General features: G+C 37.0%; 1 protein-coding gene across 7 annotated transcripts in view; it reads right to left on the bottom strand.

Annotated features, from left to right (window-relative positions):
* Positions 1-13,187, bottom strand: part of ncam1a (neural cell adhesion molecule 1a) — a 225,338-nt gene that overhangs the window by 20,016 nt on the left and 192,135 nt on the right. For 4 of the 7 annotated variants that reach the window (XM_089123802.1, XM_089123803.1, XM_089123806.1 and 1 more), the window contains 3 exons: positions 8,975-9,022; positions 1,852-1,976; positions 835-1,015 (listed from right to left, as the gene is read on the bottom strand). In XM_089123802.1, coding sequence (XP_088979928.1) covers positions 835-1,015; positions 1,852-1,976; positions 8,975-9,022 — 354 coding nt within the window. The remainder of the gene's footprint in view (positions 1-834; positions 1,016-1,851; positions 1,977-8,974; positions 9,023-13,187) is intronic. The other 3 variants (XM_089123804.1, XM_089123805.1, XM_089123807.1) reach the window with 1 other exon arrangement.

Raw genomic sequence — 13,187 nt, forward strand, 5'->3', positions numbered from 1 at the left:
GAAAGCTTTTCTATCCATCTGAACCTGTCTTGCACAAGTGCTTCGAGATCCAAAGCTCCCACTGCTATATGGCTGCTTCCCACTAAGCGGATGAGAAAAAGCAGGTCTCTTGGCCATGCACCGGCAGATGCCTGTTAGGTCCTCGGTAAAGCATTAAACCATTAATCCTGTAGAGGCGTCATCATGCAAAACCAGAGGATGCATCCCCACTGAGAGCGGGCAGACAGTCAGCCCAATTCAATCGGTCTGCCGCAATGAGCCTGAACTGAGCCTCGGTTCATCCCAGAGAGAGAAAGAGAGAGAGAGAGGGATGATCTAAGGCCCAATTTTTATCAGTGGGGAAGCAGCTCACAAGAAAACAAAAACACAGCGCTGCCATTGGAGCGCACACCAAACGAGCCCGGTTGGAGGGGGTGGATGGTTTTAACGGACCTGCTGTGGCTTTTTCACCTCCCGAGTGCCAAATTGAAAATCTCATCTCCGCTGATATCATCTACAATCGTTCTGAGGCGAGCAATAACGCTGGCTGCAAGAGTTAGGGGGAGGTTTCCAGATGGAGTCAGGGCTCTGGAGAGGAGCTAAAGGTCTCCAGGCTTCACCTCTGGCCGACATTTATCCCTCTACACTCTTATTACTTTTAGATTGTGTCAAATCAGTCTCTAGAGGAGGCCAGGCCACAACCTGAATTGACACTAGGGTGGCCTGTGTAATCCACAACAAGACCTGCTGGTAGGATGGGGGTTAACTGGGGTTGGGGGTGAGGCGGTCGGTCGGGCTGTTGGCTGCTCTGGCTGGCAGTGGCTGTGCTTCAGGGTTAAGGGGGGTGGGCCGTACCTGGTATGGCGGTGGGTTCTGGCAAGGTCCTGAAGGAGAGGATCCCGGGATCAGATCGTCCTCGCTGGTTTTCGGCCACGACGTAGACCTCGTATTCCGTGTTCCACTCCAGACCTCGCAGCACCATGTACTCGCTGCTGCTGGGCAGGCGGATCTCTGGCTTCCACTCCTGCCGATGTTTCTATGAACACAAATGTGGACATATTTTAAGCACAATGGCATCATGGCTTTTCTTTTTCATGTCTGGATCTAATTTCTTCAAAAAATACAATTCACACTTACATTGATTTGAAATGCACCTGATTAGCATGTTATTTTCTCAAGTAAGAATTCATTTAATATTTTTGGAGGGAACTGACAGGGTAATATGGTTCTCCTGATTTCATAATGAAGAAAAAAAGCCTCATTAAAAATTATTTGTAAATATGATATGTATAACATTTAACTAAATATAATAATTGAATACTAAAAATATTAACAAAAATCATTGAAAATATTTGAAAATGTCTGCCAAATTAAAGTCATATGGTATGGTGCCACCAACATGCAAAAAACAAAACACAATAATAAACAGGAGATGACATCCAAGAGACCCTCATCACTGTCACTGTGTTTCATTTTAGAGGCTGTAGCTTGAGGTCGCATTTGTCATATGGTTACTTTTCAGAAATTATGTGACATACGTCATCGAGGATGTCTAATTTCAGAAAAGTAAATCTTTTATGTCATTTTTGTAAATGCTTTCTTCTTTTGGAATCTAAAAATTTGGCCAAGGCAAGATTAGCTCAGGTTATAAGATATTATGTTGTTGTGTGAATTCTGGTTTCATTAATATTTGGCTTAAAAAAAAAAAAAAACTTGGTTATGCCACATGACATGAAAATGGTATAGACATTTTTCAAAACCAACATGAATACAGAGAGGCCATTTCTAAGAAGTCACAGTTGGATTGACAGTATAAATAATTCAGATGACTGGACAAGTCAAGTATGTTCCCTCGTGTCCAATCATACTCACAGCTCTGTAGCGCACTAAATAGTGTTTGATAGGAGAGCCCCCATCATCCTGCTTGATCCAGTAGACCTTCATCTCGTTGCCTGTGGACAGTGGCTTAGCCTCCAGTTTAGGAGGATTAGGTTCCCCTGAGGAGAAAATGGCCAGAAAAAAAAAAATGCTGTTAGAAAACCCCCACACAAATTCACCCTTAACCCAGGTGCATTTCCACAGGTGAACGTCCTCTTATCCATTAACAGCTGACTTTGTAATCCACAAGGTATTCTTTATCTCTGAATATGAATTGCAGATATAGGTTAGCTAATTAAACTCATGGCTAATTTTAGCTTACAATTAATTCACAGTGTTGACCCAGCTGGGAGAATTTAAAAAAGATGTTATATGGCGGTGCATAGTCTAAACTATGCACGAAAAAACGGTAAAATTAAAGATCAAAGGGTGATATGCAACACTTTATACTTGAGTCCTTAATAAAAGTCTCAATTTCTCTGTTCTCATTTTTGGCTAAACTGTTGAGACATCTCATCATAAAGGCTTTTTTTGGCAGTATAATGATGACTTCTGCCTCATATCCTTCCAAATGTGGACCATTAATGAAAGTTCTTGGCTCTTTTTAAACGTGGAGCTGAGTCACTTGGGCATGCGGAGGGCTGTAATGAGAGCTGGACCTGTGTTGGTGGCAGTGATGGAGGGAGAGAGCGCTGCTGTAATGCAGTCTCTGGAGGAGCTTGTTATCTCCACTTGCCCACTAGTTAATGACAGAACTCCCTTAATTATCTTCCATGCTTTGATTGGAGATTCTCAGCCATTACATTTAATAATATCAGCGGGAAATGCGCATGTGTGGGCGCTTGTTTGGAATGTTAGCCGTCTACCTGTGTCACTAGAGGAGCCTCGGAGGAGGCCAGAGCGCTCTGCTCCCATTAATCATCATAAATAGCAGCTAGACAAGAGTCCCTATTAGGAACTGGCGTGACACTGTGTATATATACACCACCAAATATATAAAACATGACAAATGAGATGAGTTTTTAGGTCAAGGTAATAAGATTTCTGAATGTTTGACCTATAAAAAATATGATGCATAAGTTCAATTTGATTCAGTTCTGTTCATAAGTTTACATTCTCCTGGCAGAATCTACTAGATGTTTATCATTTATTGTGCAAAATAACATTGATCACAAAACTAATGTTTTGTTTTACTTTTTTCAAATAATATATTATAATGGGTTCAGTGTGTTTTTTATTTTATTTTTATAAAAAAAATTATTATTATCAAAAGTGACAGTAAAACATAATGCATTTATAATGCATTGAATATGGCTAAACTGTTGAGATATCTCATTGAATAGGCTAGTGTAATGATGACTGCCAAAAAAAAAAAAAAAAAAAATATATATATATATATATATATATATATATATATATATATATAAAATAATATAATATAATATAATTCACAAGACCTGCTCGGTTCATATTCTTGGTTTCTACTATTGTATGTCTCGAGCATCAATGGTGATTTTTGTAATTAATTTTTCGAAAATGATTTTTGTAGTCTTTTGTGATAGCAGGGTTTAAGTCTCAGGGTTTAAGTCTATAATATAATATAATATAATATAATATAATATAATATAATATAATATAATATAATATAATATAATATAATATAATATAATATAATATAATATAATATAATATAATATAATATAATATAATATAATATAATTCACAAGACCTGCTCGGTTCATATTCTTGGTTTCTACTATTGTATGTCTCGAGCATCAATGGTGATTTTTGTAATTGATTTTTCGAAAATGATATTTGTAGTCTTTTTTTGTGATAGCAGGGTTTAAGTCTCAGGTTTGTGAAGTGAAGCTTCCCACTGTTCTCCAGGTCCTCTAAGTTCTTTGGTTTCCCAGAATGCTCTGCATATTTGAGTTCTTCTTCACAGTGGCTTCTTGATGATTCAGTTTTACCACTAAGAATAATACCAAACTATCACAAAAAAACTTCAAACAGTCAAATGTCTCAAGAAGGCAATACATGACATAAAGAACCTGTAAACCGGATAATTTGTGTAGATGAAGTTACCATTTCATGTTGTATAATGTAAACATGTTTGCAGTATAGTACTAAGTACAAAAACAGATTCTGCAAAGAGTTACGTTAAGTATGTAAACTTGAAACCGTAAACCTCTGTAGTCGTTTGTTATGGCCTCATATCATGATAAATCTCTTTGTAGTCTTCTGTAATTAAGTTTAATTTAAGACAGAGGCATTTTTGAAAATTTCAGACCATCAGGCAGTTAGTTAAGCATGCATGAAAGTAGAAGCCTAAGGTGTTTCCCTCATGATGAATTGAAGCTTGATTAAAGTTTGTAATTGGATGCTGCAATTTAAATGAAGACAGGTTAATTTAAGACAAGCAGTGCAGGAGTGATGGCATTTAAACAAGTTATCTGAGATCCAGTCATCATTTCCAGTTAGCTGAAGGACTTCCAGATGCTAAGAGGACAAAGAGGGATAGATTAGGGTTACAGAGAGAAAGAAGGCAAACATGCTCTACCATGCTGAAGGCGGATTAGTTTAGTTTCAAGGGTCATGGATTATTGTGCCACTCGATCATGACTAATAATAACAACTGCTATCCTAGCTTGACACATTTCAGGAATAAAAAAGAAATATACTACAGAGGAATGACAGAGACAGCATCTCATTTCAAATCAAGTGTGTTGTTAAAAATGTTTGGGTGAGAAAATAAAGAGTAGAATTATTGTCTTCAAATTCAAGGAAGTGAAGCTGTTCCTCTTTTGCATTGCCAAGAACAGCAGACAGGGACAGTGAGCAAGTACATTCACGAGACAAAGACGTACAATTAGGACATGCATGACAGGTTTTAGGTATACAGACGAGAGACAGAGAACAGAAGTGCGTTTAAATGTATTCATGCAAAAGCAGAACGTCAGTTCTTCTGTTAGTCTGTGGTAAGCACATTTCAGGCGCACACTGCAACTGCAGCACAAATTTATCATATAAAGCACATGATGTGCAAATGAAAGATAGGACGATGACTGATGTTCTTTATGATGTTTTTAATAAATGAGTTTGTGAGATGTCAAAAACAAAACATAGCCTATATATATATATATATATATATTTACAGTCTTTAAGCCACTCTGTTAAGGTATTCGGTTGAATAAAAAAGAGATTTGGGTAACACTTTACTTGAAGGGGTGTGCATAAGACTCACATGACACCTTCATAACCATGACATGACATGTCTTGAATATGAAGTAGGGTTTATTCATGTTTCTGACAGCTGTCATTAAGTGTCTTTCGCTCAATAATGACATTTTGAATGCAAATATGACATTAAGATGTCTTTGTTATGACATCTTGACATAAACCATAACATCATAACCTGTCAGTGTCTTTGTCATGACAACTTGACATAAAATTAAGTTAAACTGTCATGTGGTTGGCTTTGACATTGGCCGTCATGAGGCCGTTATAACTGTGTCATGAATATTTTTCGTGACCTCAACTACAGTAGTACTAATTGAATGTGTCATTAAAAAGTTATAATGGCTTCATGACAGCCAATGTCAAAACAAACCACATGACAGTTTAATGTAATGTTAACCAATAAAGCTAATCTGCTATGTCATGTTTATGACAGGTTGTGTTGTCTTAGTAGTGTCAAATTATCATGACAAAGACACTGACAGGTTATGATGTATTGGTTTATGTCAAAGTGTTATAACAAAGACATCTTAATGTCATATTTGCATTCAAAATGTCATTATTGAACGAAAGACACTTAATGACAGTTGTCACAAACATGCATAAACCTTACTTCATATTCAAGACATGTCATGTCATGGTTATGAAGGTGTCATTAGTCTTATACACACCCCTTCAAGTAAAGTGTTACCGACATTTTCTCAAAAAGGTTTTTCTTTAAGAAAAGGGAGGGTAAAAAAGGAAAGCCAATAGAGTAAAATATAAATTGAAAATCAATAAAACGTTTAACATGCAGTGCACTTAGCAGCATGTGTAGGTGACTAAGCTCTGGTACAAGCTGAGAGGCTGATGGTTTTTCAAAAAGCCAAATAAAGTAGGTGGTGTGAGGTTTCTGAAGGATGAATGACTCAAAAATGAAATGGCTCATAAATCCTGATGGTACTGGGTGGGTGTTTCCTTTACATTCCCATTATTAACTTGTCTATATTCCCATTGTTAATGGGAATCGTATCAAAAAAAACAAAAAACAAAAAAAAGAAAACCAACAAAAACATAAATCAACAAAAAATTACCTTCTGTTCACCAGCGAAGACGACATCATCAGCACCATGCAAGAGTCATATGACAAAGTCACATGATACGCACGCACATGATTGGTGGAAAGGAAAGTGGAAGGGGGAGGGGTCACATGGAAAATACAAAACATTGAAAAAAATTATACAAACATGGAACATGTTAAGACCAAAAAGTACAAACAGGAACACAAACAACAAAAAGAAAACAAATTATAAACATAAATACTTCTCTATAACATTAGATACAGTGTCTGCAGATCCATAAAACAATTCCCGGACAGTGATGTTTTGAAATCCAAATTCAAATCAAAGTACTTAAAAAATATCATCTCTCTTGAATCCCGTTGAAATTATTCGGGGTAAGAACAGGTACCAAATTGCTTTATGTATCCACTTCAGCAGGAGCAGTTTTACTCCTGGATGCGAGAGGTACTTTCGATAAGAGGATACTCTTGCAGTGTACATTGAACTATAAATGCTTTTGCATATTGAATGGCATCAATGGTACTGTAAAAAAAAACAGATGAAACAGAGCAGGCCATCTCTGTGATGTAGACGGTACAGAGAGAAATCTGCATCATCCAATGGGCATTAGATGAGGAAGAGACTGCCCATGTGTATTGTCCCAGACAATACTATAAAATGTTGATCTAGGATTAGTCATAAAGATATACAAACACAAAGATGGATCCTAGATCAGCACTTTCAGCCAGAGAAGTTTGCATATATGAGCTCAGGACTGCAGAGAGCAGAGGAAAAACTAAACTAAACTAGATATGATGCTGAATGGACACCTTCAAGACACGCAAGTTGCATGTAAAAATGCATGAATGAAGTCTCATGGAACAGCATCTGCTAAAATAGGTGTTCATAACAGAAAATTTGAGAGAAAGAGAGAGAAATACTACAAATACTCTAGAAAACTTAAAGCATATGTTAATAGAAAAAAAAGAAAAATAAATACATTTTCAACTTTCTCGCAATGCACATATTTTCAAGAATAGTTATACTTTATTGCCTTTTGCTAACTCACTAATATGTATGTTTTATATATATATATATATATATATATATATATATATATATGAAGAGTTCAGATGCAAAAGCCTCTAAATGCCATTTGAAATTTTCTTCTTTAATGATGATTTTTATCAAACTTGTATATTTAAGTTCAGTAATTTCACTTAAATAACCATTAATAGGTAATTATCATTGCCATTTAAGTGAAAGTACTGAACTTAAATATACAAGTTTGACAAAAATCATCATTAAAGAAGAAAATTTCAAATGGCATTTATAGGCTTTTGCATCTGAACTCTTCATATATATATATATATATATCATGCATATAATAAACAGTATATCTTATACTTTAAGAAGGTAGTGATCATATTTGGGAATTGTTTACATCAAATATTTTGGAAATTAAATGTAAGACTTTGGCTAATTCAGCTAGTTTGCAATCTGAGACAGACAACTAGACCAATTAAAAAGAACAAATTGGCACATTACACATAAACATACGCAAGACTCAGAAAAAGCACCACACATTGACTTTGAAGCCATCTGAAACGAATATCTGTAAACCACCAGGGTTCCTTACACACTGTCGCTGTCAAGCAATTTAGAAAGTCTAAAATCTTCATGCTGATTATGACTCATTATCACACAAAAGAACATCTCTTTTGTTTGCTTATCTACTCATACAACCCTAAAAACCCAAAGACACTATTATATTTGTAATTTCTATGACATCCAAAGAAAGTTTTAGGTTGGTGCAATCTTAAACCTGCCACTCAATGCCAACTAAGCAGACAATAGTCAAACAACTGCCTACTCCTAAGATAAAGACCTTGTCATTTCTCTGGCTGAATGAGACAGAATAGCTGTCTCCCGGAAAAACCTTTTCAGGCCCTTCAAATTTGCGGTCTGTTTGTTGAGAGGTCAGGTGTAATCCGTACTGTCATGGTAACTCTATTTTCAGAAAAACACTTATCTCGCAGGATTGTGGGAAGTGAGAGAGCATGTTTGAGTGTTTAGGATCAAAATTTGCTTGTAGAAACAGACTAGCCAACACAAAGCATCAAATGCACAGATGTCTGTGTTAATTTGCTTTTTGTACAAGTCTGGAAAATTTGAACCCAGTCCAATGCGCCACCACTATTGGGCACAGGTTGTTCCAGGATGATAGTTCCTGATCTAAAGTCTCTTCAGATAAACACATTTGCTAAATGACTGCGTTCTTGCATCTCTGAGGGAAGATGTGTACTCCCAAGAATGCTAATGTTGAAAATTTTGATTAATGTTGGGAAGACAGCTCCATTAGTTTCCACATTCAAAGAGTATGCAACACATCTAATTAATACATCAGAGACTAAATAAGAGAACTGCATGTTTCATGCTGTTTATGCAACTTTCCGCATATCATTCAAAAATCAGCACACATCATTGAGTTTATAAACCAATTACCATTAGCACAAAAAAAAGCATGTTGGATCATGTCATACTTCTGTATGTCTACCATGCAGTGACATGTTAGACAGGTGAGCTGGTCTACAAGCGGAAGTTAGTGATGGGTCTCTACAAAGGCTTGAGGATCATGAGCACAATCTCAGTGTCTCACTTCCCCCGCCCTCAACTAACATCTATACAGTCTCTCTTCTCTATCACAGACGTGCCTTGTCGTTCTACTGCGAACATCAGCGGTGTTGACGTCAGGAACAATGGTCTACAGTAGGTGAGGCGAACAAACGTGTAGCAGGATAAGAGCGGCAAACGACACTGCACACAGTCGGCATACTCACTAAGGTCGGCAGTGGTCGGACGAATTGAAGTCGGAGTCTCTGTAGACACTGGAAGATGGTGAGAACATGGTGAGATGTGCTTTCATTTGCCACACTAGTAGAGCCACTGCAACAGCTTCATAGCAACTAACCAGTGTACATCACAGCGTACTGTAGCAACATTCAACAGTCCAGGCAGAAGTGCATGTGCATCAGCGTAGAGACATGCTATATGGTCAAAATTATGTGTAAATGTAAAACACCAGTGGCTTTACTGGAATGGCATCTGGACCCCAGCAAAATGCATCAGCATGGCACAATTATATTTAAAATGATTTCATCTGATTAAACTTCTAGTTGGATATGTGAGGTAGGCAACTAATGAGAAGAAATGATAAAAACGATAAATAGATTGTCATTTTAATTGAACAAAACACCGGCGTCACAATGGTTAAACATTTACCGGAATATATCATTACTTTAGCAGACACAATCTGTCAGTTCAAATCTAGACTAAAAACACATCTCATTGGCCTAGCATACACATAACACACTATAGACTTCCTAAATTCAAAATTAGGCTGCATAGTTTAGATCAGCCGGAACTGGGAACATGTCCCGTAAATCCTGATGTACTTGGTACATCAAAAGAAGGATGCTGTCTACGCTAATATTAGTTTCTCTGTTTATCCCGAGGGACCCTCTATGGTGGACCTGCGCCTGGACTAATCCCGACCCATCCTTAAGTGCCGGGCTCATCGACACGACAGCCATCGGCACTGATCCTCAATATCTCGTCTCCAAACCGGCGTGATTACTTTGACTTCCAAACAGATGGAAATGGACAAATACTCTTAATGTTTCGATCCAATTTGTTTGAAATCACTGTTCCTTTGGGTTCTCTCAAGGTTTTTTTCTCCATTTGGTAGATTGATGGAGTTTTGGTTCCTTGCCACTGTTGCCTCGGCTTTTGGCTTGCTTAGTTTGGGACATTTAATATTCAACAATATTATTGATATGTGTTGTATGTACAATCTGTATTGTAAAAAGCGCTGTGAAATATATGTGACCTGACTTGATTGCTTAGTTTTAAAAGGAATTAAATACAACAAATATAATTATAAAATATAAATAACTACAAAATAATTCTCTGTTGGTTTAGAAGTCCTTTTTTTAGCGAATCCCACGTACAATACTATGTAACATCATGACTGACTGATTATTGTCAGATATATAGTTTTTTGCTAAGAAATGTACACTTTTATTCAGCAAGGGAGCAATAAAGGGGTGGTTCAGAATTTTTGACATCAGGCCTCATTTCCAAGTTAGCCTTAGTGTTATTTATCAGTGGAGACAGTTTTCAAAAAATTTTCATCCAGTCGTTCCAGTTGCATAGTTCGCCGGTGCTATGCTAGCGCGAGTCAACGGTAACTGCTAGCCTGCCATTAAAAACAGTTGAAATGAGTCCCGATGACCAAAATTCTGAAACACCCCTTTGAATTAATAACAAATGAGAGTAAAGACATTCCTTTCAAAAAAATATTCCTTTCAAACCTTCTAGTCATCAAACTATCTTGAAAAAAATATTATCACTGTTTAAAAAAAAAGCATTGAGCAACAGATCCATTTTTAACATTTATATTAATTAGAAGGATTTGAATGATCACGTCGTGACACCGAAGGGCCGTGACACACTAAGCCGATGGTGAGTTACACACTACCGGGATCGAGACGCACATAACAACCTTTAAATGTCATGGCCGATCTGAGCCATGACAGTACAGCCGTCTCAAGCCGCAGACACAGCTCGATTCAACATGCGATATTTTCCTGAAAGTCCATTAGCGCCAGTGACTCAGACATCATCACCTTCAATATACTCTCATCCATCTAATCTGAGAGATAAGGTTGGCTTTCATTGAGCTGAACCTCAGAGCCTTGGAGTTAAACGGTAAGTACTTTGAGTGGAAGGTAATGATATGATGGGGGCGAAATATCCCCTGTTTCCTCTTTTAAGCAATTAGGTAGTGGCACAGCCTGCTTGTAAGCTGACAGATGACAGACTATGTTACAGTTTCAAAGACTGTTTGACTAAAGAGTGCAGAGCGTCTGTCTTTTAATCTCTTTCTTTCTGTGCAAATTGTGAATTTATTTCAAGGAACTTGTAGATACTTGGTGACAAAAAGAGTCTGAAGTGCTAACAGCATCATGAGTTAGTCTTTGTAGGATTAAAGGATAAATTCACTCGAATATGAACATTTTTGTCATGTACTTTACTCGCCCTACTGTTGATTCACAAAACACCAAATTGGAACACAAAACGAGAAATTTTAATAAAGTACTGACTGCTCTTTTCAGATGCTTCAAAGTTGCCAAAATGACTTAAAACACCATAAAAGCCTCAGAAAAAGTCAATATGACTTGTGCATGGCTTGACATTAACACCCTCCAATCCACCAAATTCAGGTGTATTTCAGCAAGCAATCACTTGCTGAAATTTGGTACCATTTGGTACCATTAAGGTACCAATATGCACCCTTTAGGTGTACCTTTTGAAAAGGTACCGCCCCAGTGACAGCTTTTGTACCTTTTTTTCTGAGAGTGCATATTTATAAGCCTAAATGTAAAAATAGAGAAAACGGAACAAAAAGGGCTTAGTCCCCAGAGGGTTAATAAACAATAATTTAATTACAACTACAAAATGTTGCAGAATGATGTAATATATGAATGAATAATAGCCTATAAAGAATCTTTGTGCCAAAAGGGTTCTTTTTTGTCATTATAGAACCTTTTTTTTAGTATAAAAGGTTCTTTGGAGTTGAGTAAAGAACCCTATGCTTCATATATAGAACCCCAATGAACCCTTTTTCTAAGAGTGTAGTGTTGTCAAAAATATCGATTGTTTGATACATATCGATACCGAAATATCTGAAACGCTTCCAAAACTATTTTATTTTAGCTTCAAGACAATACTTTGGAGCTCAACTCTTTCTTCTCCCTGATTTCCAGTGTTTTGAATTGCATAAAACTAATTACTGCAGCCTTATTGATCTCACAAAAAAACTACTCTTTCCTTCAGTTTGGTCTCCAGCTCTGCAGACGAGAAAATGCATGCTAAAATGGGACTGTATTATCAGCTCCGATCTGATGAAACACCTAGGGGCAGTAACATTGTGTACTGCTTTGTAGATATCACAGAGCAGAGGGTGAGGTTCAAAGCATACAGAGAAGAAAATTGCTCTGCAGAATAATAAGGATTATCACATCGTAAGTGTTTCATGTCAAAGGGAAGGAAGGTGGTGTTAATGCTGTTACAGTGGTGATCGCAATTAAAGCACTCCAGAACTTCACCTGAGGACGTGGACCATCTGCTAGGTCGCTGGCCTGTGTCTCTATCTGTGAGAGCTGTATTCACCGGCACTGATGCAGAGAAACTACTGAGAACCACCAGATGTGCTAGGCAATAGACTTAATGTAATGAATATCTCAGGGGTACAAAATTACTGAGCACAATCTGATGAAGTGCCACGTAAACTGTTTCATCGTCTATTTTCTATCTCCCATTCTGATTGCATTAAGTGTTATCAAAGAGGTTTGGTTCTACAAGTTGGATCGTATTTGAGACAGAACTGATACAGTACAAGTAAGGGGATAATGTACATCTAGCCGGTTGTTATCTCAGAATAAACACCGACAGGGTGATCAGGTCTTGCTTGTGTGGTCAACTTTAAGCGGTTTATTCCCCTGCTTATTACACGGCTACTTAAGCGCAAAGCTTCAGTGGAGAGAGCAGTTCGTGGCAATTCAAACTACATTTAAGAGATACTGTACAGTCATCCCACTTTTTAACCTGTTAACTGTCACCCCCCCTTTTTTGAATAGACATGAAAATGCACATTTCGAACTTAAATGGTTGTAATTCAAGAATGCTTTGGAATATAGACATATGATTGGTCTTGTTTTAAAGAAGACATTTGGCAGATTTTTGTAGAAGTGAAATAAATTAAGAAATTGAAACAGAAAAAAAGTTATAGAAGTTTGAGTTTATGGAAATGTACAATGCAAAAATATTAATTATTCATATTTTACATAAAATATATATTTTCAAAACCTGGGCTACTCTAAAATGGCAGAAAGATCAAAGCCAAAAATCTGAACAAGTTGTGTTTCAAATTTTAGGTTGATATCTCAAAAAATGAGCTTTCAGAAAGATTTTGTTTGAGCGCAGTACCAA

Source organism: Pimephales promelas, chromosome 19, assembly GCF_988280905.1.
Source record: "Pimephales promelas chromosome 19, fPimPro1.hap1.1, whole genome shotgun sequence".
In the NCBI taxonomy this organism is placed as follows: domain Eukaryota; kingdom Metazoa; phylum Chordata; class Actinopteri; order Cypriniformes; family Leuciscidae; genus Pimephales; species Pimephales promelas.